The sequence below is a fragment of the Podarcis melisellensis genome (genome assembly GCF_964234715.1).
Source record: "Podarcis melisellensis genome assembly, chromosome: 8".
NCBI lineage: Eukaryota > Metazoa > Chordata > Lepidosauria > Squamata > Lacertidae > Podarcis > Podarcis melisellensis.
In genome coordinates, this window is record NC_138540.1 from 41,466,463 (window position 1) to 41,482,643 (window position 16,181).

General features: G+C 50.7%; 1 protein-coding gene across 2 annotated transcripts; it reads left to right on the forward strand.

Annotated features, from left to right (window-relative positions):
• Positions 1–5,247: 5,247 nt before the first annotated feature.
• SLC22A31 (solute carrier family 22 member 31) lies at positions 5,248–16,081 on the forward strand. Of its 2 annotated transcripts, XM_081920198.1 has the most exons (10): positions 5,248–5,446; positions 5,729–6,514; positions 7,071–7,174; positions 8,127–8,281; positions 8,485–8,653; positions 10,611–10,756; positions 12,348–12,456; positions 13,446–13,660; positions 14,229–14,340; positions 15,366–16,081. In XM_081920198.1, the coding sequence occupies exons 2-10, from the start codon at positions 6,155–6,157 to the stop codon at positions 15,793–15,795; spliced, it is 1,800 nt and encodes a 599-aa protein (XP_081776324.1). In that variant the 5' UTR covers positions 5,248–5,446; positions 5,729–6,154; the 3' UTR covers positions 15,796–16,081. The 2 variants fall into 2 exon arrangements, with proteins under 2 accessions (XP_081776324.1, XP_081776323.1); XM_081920197.1 differs by lacking the exon at positions 5,248–5,446 and having other exon boundaries at positions 5,661–6,514.
• The last annotated feature ends 100 nt before the right edge of the window (positions 16,082–16,181 follow it).

Genomic DNA, 16,181 nt, shown 5'->3' on the forward strand with positions numbered 1-16,181 from the left:
TCTAAATCCAGCCCGCGGACAGTCCGGGAATCGGCATGTTTTTACATGAGTAGAATGTGTCCTTTTATTTAAAATGCATCTTTGAGTTATTTGTGGGGGCTGCCTGGTATTTTTACATGAGTAGTATGTGTGCTTTTGTTTAAAATGCATCTCTGGGTTATTTGTGGGGCATAGGAATTCTTTCATTCCCCCCCCCCCCAAATATAGTCTGGCCCCCCACAAGGTCTGAGGGACAGTGGACCACCCCCCTGCTGAAAAAGTTTGCTGACCCCTGATCTAGACACTCAAGGGTTACCCACACCTGGTTTACACACACAAATACGTGTGCCGTATTCTCTCTACAATACTACAAGGCCAGGCATGTTAGCATCCCACAGGTGTTTTCCTTCATGTTTTGGTGAGGCTCTTCCATGAAGCTTGTCTTGACAAATGCCAAATTGTATGAGGGAGGGCAGTGATAGTGTGTTCACCACTACTGTGTGTGTGCGCGTGCGCGCGTGCGTGCATTCACGACAACTGCTCTGTGTATCTAGTGCCACTGCCATTAGGTGCTGTCCAGTAGGGATGGAGAACAGCAACTCTTGACAGCTGTGACCACCATGGTCAATAAGTTTGGGATAATTGGCAGCTGAAATGCATCAACATTTGACTGCAGATTGCCTGTCCCTGCCATACAGAAGCACCAAAGTGATGCAATTCCAACCCCAGTGAGCATATCTTGGGAAAGAGGCATGAATAGGGTAGAAAATTCCCAAACAGTCCCAAAGCTCACTGTTCGACCTTGGACCAGTTGCTGCTGCTCAGCCTAACCTACCTCACAGGGTTGTTGTGAGGATAAAATGGGGGAAAGGGAAACCCTCATATGCCACCTGGAGCTTGGAGGGAAGGTGAGATGTAGATGCAATAAAATAAAGATGAGATCTGGGGAGAGGGAGATGAACATTTACATGCCTATCTTAGGCTGAGTTGGATCATCTATTCCAGCATTGTTTCTTGACTCGCAGGCATGCTTATGGTGATTTTGTTGTTTTATCACTTTTTTTGCCAACCTGGGCTCCTTTGGGAGGAAGGAATAAATTGAATAAATGAATGACTAATAAACTGGGATGTGCTGTGATTGAAGCTGGAACCTCTTAAGTCCAAGCCACATATTCTGCTGCTGAGTTATCGCTTCACTCCAGGCTATGCCTATGAACATAAGAAGAACCCTGCTGGGTCAGGCCAAAGACTCCCCTCAAATTGGCATTCTTTTATTGGCAATGCACAGCAATAAAGAGTGCAAGGCGAGAGTTCCCAGAGTCCCTGACAGCATCAGCTTTGTGGCTTCCAGATGTTTTGGTAGCTGGGACTGGTGGAAGAAGACAGGCTAGTGAAGTTTGCTATATATAAACAGGTGCACAGTGAACTTTTGTCTTGCACCACTAGGTGTCACCAGCAATTTGCTGAAACTTGCTCACCAGACAGAGGCTGATCAAAAGGGCTGAAATCCCAGCTGCTTGTCAAAGCACAGCCACAGCTTGCAGGGAGGTCATGGCAGGGAGCAGAGAAGATTAGCAGCAGCTGCAGCAGAGGTAACCTACTGTTTTATTACATTTAGACTCTGCTTTTCCATGTAAAGTGACCAAGGTGGCTTAACAATTAAAAGCTACTTTTAGCCCCCTTGGGATCAGCTGGGGATCTGGAGAAAATATGTCGTCTTTTCTGCGTAGTGTGTGGCCAGGGTCTTGCTATTCTGGAAATATTAATTACCAGGGTGAGAATGGAATGGGACACTTTGTTTAACACCTTTGTGCCGATCCTTCCTCTTAAGATGCTCAGAGGGCTGTTTTAGCCACGCATCGTGAGGTTAACTCACTTTGGCTTCTGCTGCAAAGATTGTGAAAGAGCTGTCACTTCCTCATTGCAAGGTTTCCATTTCTTCACTGGAAAGAAAGCGTGTTTCTGGCTCAAGGCACTCTGAATTTTGCAAGACCTGGAAACACAAGAAACCGCCTCACCTGGTATCAGATCATTGATCCATCTAGCTCAGGGTGGTCTATTATTTATTTATTGCATTTATATTCCATTTTTTTCCTCCAAGGAGCTCAAGGTGGCAGAGACGCTCTGTTCCTTGCATCCCCCTGTCTGAATCCTTGCAGCAGAAGTTGGACACCCCACGGCCTCACACAAGCAGGTGATGCTCCCTCTTCCCTTGTAAAATGATCAACTTGACAACCAGGAAGGTGACGGTTTGCATCCCCATCAAGGTGCTGTGCTTCTCCACTGCCACTCAAATGAGAGGTCTTGCAGAGAGGGAAAGCAAAAATTGCTTGGGGGCTGGATCAGGTGTATACAATACAGGGCTAGATAGACCCAAGAGGCCGACTCAATATAGAGCAGTGTTTCCTTCCCTTAAAAATATTTTTTAAAAGGAGTTCTCAGAACAGTCACAGTTGAGGGCTACCCCTGCCAACAATTATTTTGATGATGGCAGGCTATTTCCTGCAGTTAACCCTGGGATTTGATGCACATGGACAAAGTTTCACAGGATCTGTTGCTACAGCTCAGCTTGCCATGTTCTAAAGATTTGTTTTGCTGGAATAATCAGCTGGTGAGACAAAAGCTGGCTGTGTTGTGTCCTCTCAGAGCACTTTGGAGCGATGAGATAGCATCCTGATTCACCTCTGCAAACAAGAATTTGAAGTGGGTTAAATTGCTGAACAGTCCAGAGATTTAAAGAGCAATTTTCAGGACACGTCTTAGCATTGGGTGAGGTTCTGATGTTTAGCAATTTCTATCACCTGGGGGAGAGAATATTTAAAGACAACGCTGACATGAACTAATGTAGTTGTTTTGCTGGAGGGAGATAACTTCAACATAGGCTGGAAAAACACAGAAAAAACACATTTAAAGCACATTCTCTGCCCCTGCCCCCCCCACAAAAAAAAAAGAATCCTGGGAACTGTAGTTTCTTAAGGATGCTGGGAATTGTAGCTGTTCCTGGGATTGTTTTGTTTGTTTGTTTGTTTGTGTGTGTGTAAGGGGGGAATGAGCATTAAATGAATGGTATGCATACAGCCAACGTATCCCAGTAGACAGAACCAGCCTTTGCCCTGCAATACTTGTGTTAAGATTCAGCGTGACTTGTCTGATGGCCCCACAGTCCCCCAGTCTGTTGAGGTGCAGTGACAAGCTTCTCGTAGGGGTGGAGGCTGTTTGGCGCAAGCACAGCAGCACTTGTCAAACACACTTGGCAAGCTTAAACCTGATATAGGATACAATCACTCAGAGGTAGTAGCTGACAGAAAGCTGCTTGACCGGAATGTGCTTGCTCCTTCTCTGTCTCAGCTGTTAGAGTGCTAACAATCTTTCCTGCCTCTTCCCCGGATTCTCTCTCCCTGCCCAGATGAGTAAATTGATAAGAGCTCCATTTACAGACAGGGAGGGGCCCTTAGAACAAAGGGCCTTTTATCAGCAGCCACTCTGTCCCAACTGTGCAACCTCAGCTGCTGTCTCTAAGCCTTCTCACTGGGCAAAGTTAAAAGCAAGGCCTCTTCTTGACTGTGCACTCCCTGCCCCTGCCCCCCCCAACACCACTTCGGAACAACATTTAGATCTGCATTGCAACATGGGAGACATTTCCCCCACTACCTTGGGAAAGGTAGAGGCAGGAAGCCAGGGAGGGAAAGCTGACCAGTCCCTGGGATCATGTGACTCTCAGGCAAGGTGTTTCTAGGACTTTAGGTGGCTGGGGAGTGATTTCAAACTCTGCGTCTGTTTTTATGCAATAACAGATGGGGAGGCCGCTCCTCACTTCCCTAAAAGGCAACTGCAAAGCTCTACCACCAGCAGTTTGTTCTGCTATGGAGTAATATGTAAAACAATATTTAATTTTTTGGGGGGGGCGGGGGAAGCATGGGGATTTTTAAAGACTAGAAATAGGGAGGGGTTGTAGCTCAGTGGTTGAGCATCTGCTTTGTACAGAGCAGGACCCAGGTTCAATCCATGATGTCTCCAGATAAGACTGTGGATGTGCCTTGTCTGAAACACAAACAAGAGAGCCACTATGTGTTAGCAGTGCTGAGCTAGATGGCCTGACTTGGTATAAGAAGACAACTTCCTATTTTCCTAAAAACAAAAGGAAGTAGCTGTAAGCAGGTTGGAGTTTACATTTGGGCGCAGATCCTGGGTTTGGAGGGGGCTCTTTGTGAAAGAATATTGGGTCAAATTGCAGCACCTGTCTGTTCTAGTTTCTTATTACAAGGGTACACCAGGCTAAATGGTGCACTCGCCAGTCCAGGTAAAGGGCCTGGAGGGGGCTCTTTGTGAAAGAATATTGGGTCAAATTGCAGCACCTGTCTGTTCTAGTTTCTTATTACAAGGGCTAAATGGTGCACTCGCCAGTCCAGGTAAAGGGCCTGTGTTTTCCAGGTCCTTTTTTCAAGTAGCCATAGCTAAGGGCCTATGTATGACCTCCTACCATCTTTCCTGGGCTCTGCACAGTCTTCCTTAATGTAATGGCAGAGGCCATCCAATGAAGATGACAAGGGCATAGCCAGGATTTTTATTGATTTGGGGGGGCAGCTGTCCCCCCTGCTCCCCCTTGGCTGTGCTCATGGAAGCTGAATGCAGGAAAATTCAGGACAGACAAAAGGAAGCACTTCTTCACAAAGTGAAGTTAAACTGCCAAACTGGCTCCCACAGTTTGTAGTGATAGTATAGCTGTAAAAGGCTTGGGTAAATTCATGGAGGACAAGGCTGTGTTCTACCTCCACTGTAGGAGACAGTGATGCTTCTGAAAGCCAATGGCTAAAAACCACAGGAGGGAGGGAGAGCCCTTGTGCTCACATCCTGCTTGCAGGCTTCCTGTGGGCATCTGGTTGGCCATCTGAAGAACGGGGTGAGGGTGGGGGCTAGATGGGACTTTGGTCTGATCCAGCTTCAGGGCAGCAGCACACCCAAGAGGCAGCTTTGGTTCCTATATAAGTCAGAAGCTGGTGGTGCCTAAGGAAACTTGGTTGAAGGGTGGTTTAAAAAGTGTATTATCATTACTCTCACAGGATCAATGACAACAAAGAGTCTTGTGGAATTGCCTTAAAGGCTACCTGCTTTGGCTTAAACTTTAGTGGATTGCAGCCTGTTTTATCAGATGCAGCCCACTGTATCCTCCACAATGTCCAAAGGAAGAATGCTGGACACACACACACACACACACACACACACACACAGTAATTTGCAAGGCTGGTGGGTGAGCTTTGCAGAGGAATCTGCCTGGCCTCTCCTTCTAGGATCCAGGATACAATACTTTTTGGCTCCCCCCAAAAAGTCTGCTCCAGCCAGGCTCTTGATCTAAGGAGGTGGGACTTCTGCAATGATCCTCAATCTCCCTCCTGCTTCTGAAGGGAGAAAAGGCTTTTATTTTACCTACAGCACTCACACTTTGGAACTCCCTGCCTATCACAATCAGGCAGGTGTCTTCAATGACTCTTTTGGGCACCTGCTAAAAATTTTTTGTTTAGGCAAATCTACCCAGACATGCAGAATGTGGTAATGTGCTTTAATCTTGTGTTTTGTTTTTGTTTTTAGTTTATCGTTTATTTTAATTATTTTTGAATAATATAGTAATTTTAACAGGGTTTTTTTTACTGATAATTTTATTGTTTTATCCTTTTTGTAAACCGCTTTCAAATTTTATTACGCGAATATATGTTGCCAACCCATCACCTTGTTTTCTCACGTAAATCAACAGGCAAATCTTAGGGAAACGTGTCCGGAATCCTTTGAAGAATCCACCCGGTACGCCTGCTTGGTGTCCTTACGCGACGGGGCGGACGAGAACCAGTAGGCGGCGCTGAGGAGGAGGAAAGGCTTGTGTCTGCGTCGGCGAGAGGGCCGTCTAAAAAGCGGGAGTTGAAAGCAGCCCTCCTTTCCCTCGACGGCTTTCTTGGCGCAGTCAGGCCGAGAGGGAGGAAGCGAGCGGCGGCACAGGGGAGAGGACCGTCGAGGGTCTCTACCTCGCCGTGCTCTCCCCAGTCCTTTCCTCCTTCCGTGCTCCCAGGGGGCGGCTCCCTCCGGCCGGCCTCCTTAAGCACCCGCCCCACCGCGGCCGCCTAACTAGCCAGCCAGCCAGGCGGCGCTGCTCTTTTGCTCCAGGTGACCGTCCTGCCCGCGGCGCATGGACTTCGACGGGCAGCTGCTGCGGCAGGTGGGCGGCTTCGGGCGGCGCGCCCGGCTCCTGGCTGCCGCCTCGTGGCTGCCCAACGTGCCGCTGGCGCTCGGCCTGGCCGCGGGGCTCCTGCTGGCCGCGACCCCGCAGCACCGCTGCCGCCCGGACCCGGCGCTGCTGCCGCCCGAGCTGCGCAACGCCAGCGGGCCCGAGCTGCTCAACGCCTCCACCCCGCCCGGCAGCCATTGCCTGCTCTACCGCTACCCGCCGCCCGGGGGCGGCCTCGAGCCCAACGGGACCGGCCCTTGCACCCGCGGCTGGGAGTACGTCCTGCCTGAGGCCGGCCTCCTCTCCACCGTAGTGACGCAGGTCCGTGGGTCAGAAGGGTGCCTCTGAGGATGTGCAGAGTGGCCCTGGGAAGGGGACGGAAGAGGGAGACCCAGGTCCACCTGCCCAAATGACGCCGTGGGTTCTGACCTAGGCAAAACCTCTCGCTGTTGTACATTTTGTAAAGAGCGGGGAGGGGCTTGGCCTGGGCCTCCAGATTAAAGTAGGCCTCAAATTTAGGGTTAATTTTAATTTTTAGGTTTCAAATTATCTTGTTACTTTTTCTGCATTTGATATTTTTTTTGCAGCTTGTTTTTATGCGGGGGTGAGGGAGGCATTTAAACAAATAAGAGGTGCCATTTGGTAAAATCCATGATTTCTGTTGAACATGAACATGAAATTTATTACAGTCAGAGACCAGCTTGATGGTTTTTGTTGTTAACTGATTTAGATCATTTTGCTTTTGTGCGCCATTATTTTTAAATTTTCTTATGGCTGGGGGTGGCCCCTGGATGTCTCTATATCTATGAGAAGACCTAAAGGCAGGCAACACCACCAGCCTCCTGGTTCTGAAAAGTCTCCTCCCTTTTTCTTCTAGTGGGACTTGGTCTGTGCCAACCACTGGCAGGTGCCCCTGGAGCAAACCACCCACCTCCTGGGGTGGTTGATTGGTTACATGGCTTTTGGATCGGCCTGTGACAGGTAAAATATTTCCCCATCACAATGCTGCATTTCCCTCCCTTGAGTTTGTAGCAAGCCTTGCCTGAATGCTGTGAATCCTCAGTGAGGACTGGAAGCTTGTTACCATGTTCTTAATTAGCGAACCCAGTACACTGTTAGTGTACAGCTACTGTATGGTGTTGTGGTTCTGCAGTCTTGTTGAACCAGGATGTTCTTATCCCCGAGGGAAGGGAATGTAATGCTCAGTGGTAGAGCACTGGTTTTGCATGGAGTAGTGCCCAGGTTCAGTTCCAGGTGTTTTTGTTTTAATGATAAAATGGCAAGTGGCAGGGAAGATTCTTCTCTTCTTGAGACCTTGGAGAGAGAGTGTTGTCGCTCTGAGTCAATGCTAATAGTCAAGAGCAACAAAACAGTTTGACTTTGCATTGGAGCCAGTGTGGTGTAGTGGTTAGAGGCCAGTCCAGCATGCATCTTGTTCAGCATCCTGTTTTCACTGTGGCCCCCCAGGTGCTTGTGAGAAACCCTCAAACAGGACCCGAGAACAAGAGCACTCTCCCCTCCTGCAATTTCCAGCAACTGGCATTGAAAAGCATTATTTTCTCTGGCCATGGAGGAAGAGCACAGCCATTGTGTGGCTAGTAGCTACTGGTAGCTTTATTGCCCATGGATTTATGTCCTGTGGGAGTGAGTTCCACCGTTCCATAACATTGCTTTTGCAAAGGACTTTTCAAAAGTCCAAGTTAAAAAAGCCAGACGCCCTTGCTTGTACACCCGTGGACTGGTATCTGAACTGGCCACTTCTGCCCAGGGGGCTGGAGTGTTTGAGCAGAGATGCAGCCAGTGAGAGCTGTAGGCTTCCTACTGGGGCATCTGGCTGAGAGCAGGATGCTGGACTAGATGGGCCTTTGGCTCTCCTGTAGAACCCCCCCCCCAACTTTGCATCCTTGCTCACTGTCCTCCTTTGATTTTCTAGGTTTGGCCGCCGGGCCACTTTCATCTCCTCCTTGATGCTGTCCATCCCTCTGGGCATTGCCGTGGCGCTGGCTGTGAATTACGTTATGCTTGTACTTACCCGGCTGCTCTTTGGGGCACTGCTGGCTGGCACCTTCCTCTCCCTCTATGTTGCAAGTGAGTGGCCCTCTCATCCTTGTTAGGTCCTCTGCAGTCGCCCCTGCTTTCAGATAATGGGTTGGGAACTCTGGATCTTTGCCAAAGCAGAGGCCCGTGTGTCTCCCAGGCTACCAGCAAACTCTGCCTGCCATGTGCACCTCTCCTCTACATTCTGCCCCCGTCTCCATTTCTTGTGTTTCTCACTGGCTTTTTCTCCCCAGGGCTGGAGTTGTGTGACCCTCCGCACCGCCTGGCAGTCACCATGGGCGCTGGTTTCTTCTGGGTGGCTGGGGAGCTGCTCTTGCCAGGGCTGGCGGTGGCTTGCAAGGAGTGGCGGCTCCTCCAGGGGACAATAGTGCTGGGACTCACTTTCCTGGCTGCCTGCTGGTGGTAAGTCTGCCTCTCAGCCCTGAATACTAAGGGGGTGGGAAGCCTTACAATGGAGACACATGACTCCTTGAAATGAGAGGCACAACAAGCACTGCGGACCTCATGTCAATGAGATCAGTGTGGTTCTCACGCTCCCGCCGCACTTTGAGAAAACTCTTCCCAGGGTGGGAACTCCCTGTAATTCTCCTGGTGCCTTAAAATATGGGTAGGGAACCTTTTTCAGTCCAAGGGCCACATTATCTTCTAGGCAACCTTCTGAGGCCCACATTCAGTTAGACAGAGGCAAAGACAGGCAGAGCAACACACATTTGGTGCAGTAGGCCAGTTTTGGTACAGACATCCCTCTCTTTCCTTCATCCAGGGAAGCAAGAGGCATTATCAAAGTTCAGGGGCATATTCCAGCCAGGCAAAAAACACTCAGGACCTGAAGTTGACCGAGTGAGGGGTGTAGCCTGGGGGGAGTTACGAGGGCCAAATGGAGGGTCATATTCAGTCCCTGAGCCTGAGGTTCCCAGCCCTGCTTTCTCAGAATAAATCTACGCCTATCTGACAAAAGTCCTGCAGCACCAAGAGCTGTGTTAAAGTTGCTCGATCCCCTAACCTGGTGCCCTAAAAAGCTTTCAGCTGACACTACGCTGTGGCATTGCACATGTGTGCATTGTCAAATATTTCCCACTGAATGGAGACAAAATAGTGGTACAGCACACCCAATGTGGGAAAGGAATGGGGGTGGCTCTACCCTTGCCCAATGGTGACAGCGCTTATCCTGTGGCTGCCTGCTGCCGCACATGCATCCCCACTCCTGCTCTGTACATGCTGCCTCCTTTGCAAGATTTCCTTGCAACCCTTCCAGGCAGCAGAGGGTGCTGCTGCGAGCCCCTCTGAAGCCTCAGCCCACTTGGCACTTCCTCAGCCTTGCAGAGGTCACCGCCTGAGTGTGTTTGGTGCTGAGCAAACCCTCTTCACTAGAGCACCCCCTTGGCAGAGCCCTTCAGTTCAAGGGCTGAGGGAACACACTTGATCCAGCTGCAACTTGGAGCAGCTTCCTTTAGGCTTGAGCAATGTGGGGTGTGTACTGCAGAGGAAGGAGTGGATGTTTAAACATTGCAGGGAAAGGGAGAGTCATGCTGGGACACTTAGGGGAGAGGCCCTGGATTCATACAAGAAAGCACTAAAAAGCACACTACCCCTTCTTTCTCTCTGTACTGCACAAAGGCAGTGTCCACAGTTTGAAACCAGGAGAGGGTACGGGCCCCTCCAGACAAAGGTGGTATTGTGGGTGTCTTCTGCAACATGTTTTGACATAATAGTAGTGCATCATTGGCAGGTTTGTTCTACTTAATTTTTCTCTGCCATCCTGCCCCAATGCTGCCACATTATTGCTCTCCAGAGGGGCCATAGTGCAGCAAAAGCAGGGCAAAAAATAAACCAGAACACTTGCGGTATAAGACATTTCAGGGCTATGCATTGTTTGGAAATGAAGCAGTGTGACTGTTCCAAAACACCTTCAGGCACAAACAGTATTGAGTGTGGGATCCGGTGTGATGGTCCTGTTAGCATGATGAGCACAAATCCTTGTGAACACCCAATAAAATGGATGTCTGGAAGGGGGGGACCCCAAGTTGCTGTTATGTAATACAAATGACTCCCTCACCCTTTCCTCCCTCTCTTCCTTCTGGATTTTAAAACACTTTCTGGTTGTATTCTCCCTCCCTCTTCTCCCCTGAAAGTTTTGCCTTGTTCATTTTTGCACAGTGTGGTTGTGGTTACTCCTGTGTGTGTAGGCTGTAGCCAAGAGGCTGGGTTTCCCAAGAATATCCAGCAAGCTTTGGGCTTTGGGCAGTTGCTCTCCGTGTGGGGATACACTGTCCAGAATAAAGGAGCAGCTACGCTCCAGCTCTGCCTGCCAGGATTCCACCGGTCGTCAGCGGTGCTTGTTCTTCTTTTTTGGGAGCAGGTGTCCTGCCCTCTCCCCTGAGTCGGGCCGCTGGCTCTTGGCCACTCAGCAGTTTGAGGAAGGCAAGCAGGTTCTGCACGATTTAGCCGAGGGCAATGGAATCCACCTGGAGGATGATTCCTACACTTGGGAGCACCTGTTTGCAGGTGAGGTCTGAAGGGCTAGGCTTGACCCTCACTCTAAGCCTTGCTGCTGTGTCAGTTTCTGGCTTGGAGCAACGGGATGCTGGGTGCTCATTTGGAGCTCAGGGTGGTGGGGCTGGTGAATATCTGCCCTGCCAGGTTACTTTGGGTGCAAGGTACGCCATCCCCATGCAATTGGAGGCTGGAAAAAGCACCAATTGCCTTTTTGGGGTTGATGTCTCTTGACCCACTGTGAGAGAAGCAGGTGTGCAAGCTGCAACATGGGTGGATGTGTTTCTCTGATGTGGGTGGAGTTTTTTGGTCCCCTAGAGTAGGGAATGGGGAACCTGTCACCTTCCAGGTGAAGATAGACTTCCATCCTCCATGAGTCAAAACAAAAAAAAATTCCTTCCAGTAGCACCTTAAAGACCAACTAAGTTAGTTCTTGGTATGAGCTTTCGTGTGTATGCACACATGCTACTGGAAGGAATTTTTTTTGTTTTGACTATGGCAGACCAACACGGCTACCTATCTGTAATCCTCCATGAGTGTTAGTCATGCTGGATGGGGCTGATGGGAGTCCAACATCGCCTAGAGCACAGCTGGAGAAACTTTTACCCTACCCCATCAAGCAGGCCGGATCCCTGTAACTGCCCTCTCAGGCCAAATTTGACAGGAAGCAGGGCTGTCTATGAGTTACCTGACATCACAGTGGCTTCTCTTTGAAGGTGTATTCTCAGCACCCCTTCCAAGGGACTTGCTCCAGGGGCAGGCAGCACTTTCCACTGAAGCCACTGTGAAAACTTGAGTGTCTCTTTCTTTCCCATTTTAGCAGCAGTTTCAGTGCAAGCTTTCTCCTGCTGAGGAACAAGGTGCACTGACGGGTAGTGGGAACCCACCTTCCTCTGTCAGAGGAACAATCAGGAGCTCCTGTTAAGCTCCCGTTTGTTCCTTGGAAGTTGCATATGTGGTGTCATATGATGTCAGTTGTGGGGCAAGTAGGGCCACATTTGGCACATGGGCCAAAAGTTCCCCATCCCCATCAGAGTTTTTAGGGATTTTTGAATGTTTTATGTAGCTTTGTAGTAGTTTTATGTAGTTTTTATGTGTTTTTATGTAGTTTTATGTAGTTTTGTAGTAGTTTTATGTAGTTTTTCAATTTCATTGTTCTGCATGGGACAATGACAATAAAGATATCGTATATCCCTGCCCAAGAGGATAAGCATTACTTGTGAATAACTCAGGACAAATAGCAAAGAGGATCCATGCATATGTCTCTGAAATGATGGAAGAGGACCTTTTTGGCTTTGGCACACCCAAGGATTCTTGGCTGCCCTTTAGGCACCTGCCACTGACCTTGAAAATGTAAATAAATCTCAAGACTTCTTAATTCATTCTTCTGACATTTTTATTTGCTGTTTGGTCTGTGGTTTTTCCTGCATTGTTGAGAGATTATTCCATTGTGTTAACTTTTTGCTGTTAGTTGCCCTGAGAATATAATTGAATGCCAGCATGTACGTTCTTCATGTCAATTAATTTTTAAAAATATATGCTGCGGGTTTCCTGGATTAGTGGTGCTGGTTGTCTCACAATATGTTTTTAATTCCGTCTCCAGAGCTGGACAACCTGTCTGGAGGGGCCCCTCTGCCACAGTACCACAGCATCTGCAAGATCTTCCGCACCCGGGTCATTTGGAAGAACAGCCTTATCCTGGGTTTCACTGCGTAAGAGCCTGATGTGTTGTGGGTTGTTTGAGAACTGGTTGTGGGAGCTGGGAGCTGTGCTGGGAAGTGTTGACAGCCACTCTGAAGTTGCTGTGGTGGTGAAATCTCCCAGCAGTGACTATTAGTTGTAATGTCTTCCTGGAACCTCCACGTTCAGAGGCAGCCTACCTTTGCATACTGTACCAATTGCTAGTGAGCAACAGTGGGAAGAGGGCTGCTGTCTCCCCGCCCTGCTGCCAGTAGGCTTCCCAGGGGCATCCAGTTGGCCTCTTCACAGACCTATATATTGATCCTCTTTGCTATCTATCCTTAGTTACCATATTTTTCGCCCTATAGGACGCACCGTCCCATAAGGCGCACCTAGTTTTTTTGCCCAAGCTTCCCCCGACCCCAGCCCCCAAACAGGCAGCTCTTTGCAAGCCGTGGGAGCCCAGCGCTGGCTCCCGCTGCTTGCTGAGAGGTCCGTGAAGCCTGGATGCGCTGAGCTCAGCGCGCGCAGGCTTCTGCATGCAGGCCACTCTCCGCAAGCAGCAGGAGCGCTCCCGCTGCTTGCGGAGAGGTCCACAAAGCCTGGACGCGCTGAGCTCAGCGCGCGCAGGCTTCGGCATGCAGGCCACTCTCCGCAAGCAGCGGGAGTGCTCCCGCTGCTTGCGGAGAGGTCCGCGAAGCCTGGAGAGCGAGAGGGGTCGGTGCACACCGACCCCTCTCGCTCTCCAGGCTTCAGCGAAAGCCTGCATTCGCCCCATAGGACACACACACATTTCCCCTTCATTTTTGGAGTGGAAAAAGTGTGTCCTATAGGGTGAAAAATACGGTATTCACAAGTATCGCTTCTCCTCTTGGGCAGGGATGGGGAACTTTATTTGACCCACGGGACCCGTATCCCTGCTCATACTGTCAAACTCTAACTCCTGGTCCATCCTCCTAGAGTTACTGCAGAGCATTTTATCATCTCTCTGCCCCCACCTCCTGTCTCCCCTACCGTCCAGGTTCATTGGGAGTGGGATCCGCCACAGCTTCACCCGCAACCTGACCTCTTACGCACCGGGCTTCTACTTCCCCTACTTCCTGCTGGTGGCAAGTGAGGCAGTTGCGCTCCTCTTCCTGTGCCTGACTGTGGACCACTTTGGACGCCGCGCCGCCCTCCTGCTCAGCACCATCCTGACGGGCGTTTCTTCGCTGCTGCTACTGGCCTTGACTCAGTGTAAGCAGACAGTGATATGGGGGGGTGTACCATAGGTTCCCAGAAGAGACCCCCACCCCACCCCTCCCAGGCTCTCTTCTCCTAGCTGGGTTTAGAGTGATCAAAGCTGCCACGAGCTGTCCTCATCCATGCACATGCAGCTTGGCACACTTGCGTGAGTTACCTGCTAAGGCAGGGGTTGGGAGCCTTGGGCCTGGAGCTGTGTCACTCCAAGCCTGTGCACCTGGCCCTGTTTAAACCCCTCCCTGCTCCCCAGTGTGTTTGCTTGGCTAGAACAGTTCCTCTTGCTTGCTTGCCTGGTTGGAGGTCAGAGAGGGGTGTGGCAAGTGTGTGGGGAAGTCTGCCTACTGCACCAAAGGGGGAAATGTGCATGTGTCTCTCCACCTACTCTGGCCCACCCAGCACTGGCATGTGGCCCCTGGAAAGCAGCCCAGAAGGCAATGTGGCTTTGGACTGCCATGGGTTGTGCTAAGGTTTGCTCTATGAAGTCCTCTCTGGGCCATCCACTTTCGATAGCAGTTGGGCAGACCTTCTTAGCCTGCCTGCCTCTCTATTCTTCCTCCCTTAGACCTGATGTCCTGGCTCATTGTGCTGCTCTCTGTCCTGGGGATCCTCGCATCACAAGCTGTTTCTGCCCTCAGCGTCCTGTTTGCCGGCGAGGTACTTCCCACCGTGGTCAGGTGAGGCGTCTCTCCTCTCCCTGCATGTGCTGTGCAGGCACACAAGGCTTAGACTGTATACTGTAACCCACCCTGTGTTCCACTGATGAAGGGCGGTATAGAAATGTAATTATAATGAGGATGATAATAGACTGGCAGGCCCAGAACCCAGAGTGGGAGGGTGACTGCTGCATTATCTCGGCTGGGGGTTGGGATGGAAGGAACAGGAGAGGCCCAATTTGCAGAGGTCTACCCAGATGAAAGCCTTACCCAAATGACCAGTCCTGTGAACATTTAAATCCCTGGTTGCCACTGGGGAAGAAGTAGGTCTGTGGTAGAGCATCTGCTTTGCATGCAGGAGGTCATATAAATACAGGAATCTGCCTTCTACGGAGTCCGACCATTAGTCCATCTGGCTGAGTGTTGTTTACAAGGGGCTCGCACCCCTGCTTGCTTTGCTTGCCAACCATGCAAATCCTCCCAACAGGAGCAGTGTGATGACAACATTACATTTTTATGTATATAGGAAGATATACTGGCGGTGGCAGCTCTCTAATTAAGATGTCATTGGGGTGGAATGTGGGAACTTCTGGATGCAAAGCAGCTGCTCTCTAGCACTGGGTGGCCCCCTCCTGAAGCTCCAGTCATCATTCTCTGATACTGGGTTGTAGGCCTGGTAAAAGCCTTCCTGGGCATGAGGCCAGCCCTGGGAAGAGGCTGCCAGCCAGAGTTTGACACTGATCTGACCTGGGCAAAGGCAGCTCCTTTGTGTGTTTCTCACACAGCCGCACTAGCCATTAAAAGGAGAAGTGGGCATCTGTTTTGTAACATAAAAAAATCCTCCGTAAAAACTACACTTTTTTTTAAAGGAGGAGTGGGCTTGGGGGAGGGAGGAAGATCTTGGACATGGCCCACAGGGAGCCCCACTCTGTCCTTAGCTGCTGAGCTTGTGCCTCATGTAGCCAGGCAGGACTTCCTCTCTTCTACCCCCCCACCCTGTCCAGCACTTCTTGATCCCAACACTGCTGCCCTTTTCTCTTCTGCAGGGGTTCTGGGCTGGGCCTCATCCTGGCCGCTGGCTTGGTGGGCCAGGCCACCACTCCACTCATGGAGATCCACAACAGCCATGGCTTCTTCCTCCACCATGTGATCTTCGCCTCCTTCGCCATCCTGTCGGTGCTTAGCATCATGCTGCTCCCAGAGAGCACCAGCAGGCCCCTTCCGGACTCTCTGCAGGATGGGGAGAGTCAGCACCGGCCCCCGCTCTTCCGCTCCAGTCAGCGCCAGCGCCACAAGGACCACCTGCCGCTGCTCTCCACCCGCTCCACAGCTGGCCCCTACGACCCCGACAGCTACGCCCGCCTCGTCTCAGCCACCAAGAAGATGCTGGGCTCCCACCATGGAGCCAGCTCTGGGCAAACAAGACCGCTGCTCCCGGTGCGCTCCCGGAACAACAGCACTCTGGAAGGGATGTAGAGGCCTGCTGGCCACTGGACTGCATGCCTCGGGGCAGCGAGGAGGGTGTTTAAGTCCCCCCCCCCCCGGTTGAAGGACTGCACCATGTTCCTAAAAACTGGAGTGAGGCTGTGAGCACAGAGGGCGGCTGGCCGTCACACAGGATCATCTGCCTCTTGCCCCCCAGACGTTTGGGGCTAGTATGGGAGTTGTAGTCCAAAACACCTGCAGGGTGCCAGCTTTTTGGACTCACCTCTCTGTCTCGCAGGGAAAGAGCCACTGCAGCCCTACCCTCAGTGCCTTATAGACTCTGTAATAAAAAACTGTGTGACACCTTTGTAGCTCCATCTTCAACTGCTTTATTTCCAGCTGCCCTCCCTCCCGTCACTGCTCCAAAGCATCCTGGA

Coding starts and splice junctions, on each gene's coding strand:
- SLC22A31 (XM_081920198.1), top strand. CDS start 6,155: ATGGACTTCGACGGGCAGCTGCTGCGGCAGGTGGGCGGCTTCGGGCGG. Junction 8,654..10,610: donor TTCCTGGCTGCCTGCTGGTG/GTAAGTCTGCCT, acceptor TTTTGGGAGCAG/GTGTCCTGCCCTCTCCCCTG. Junction 14,341..15,365: donor GTACTTCCCACCGTGGTCAG/GTGAGGCGTCTC, acceptor TCTCTTCTGCAG/GGGTTCTGGGCTGGGCCTCA.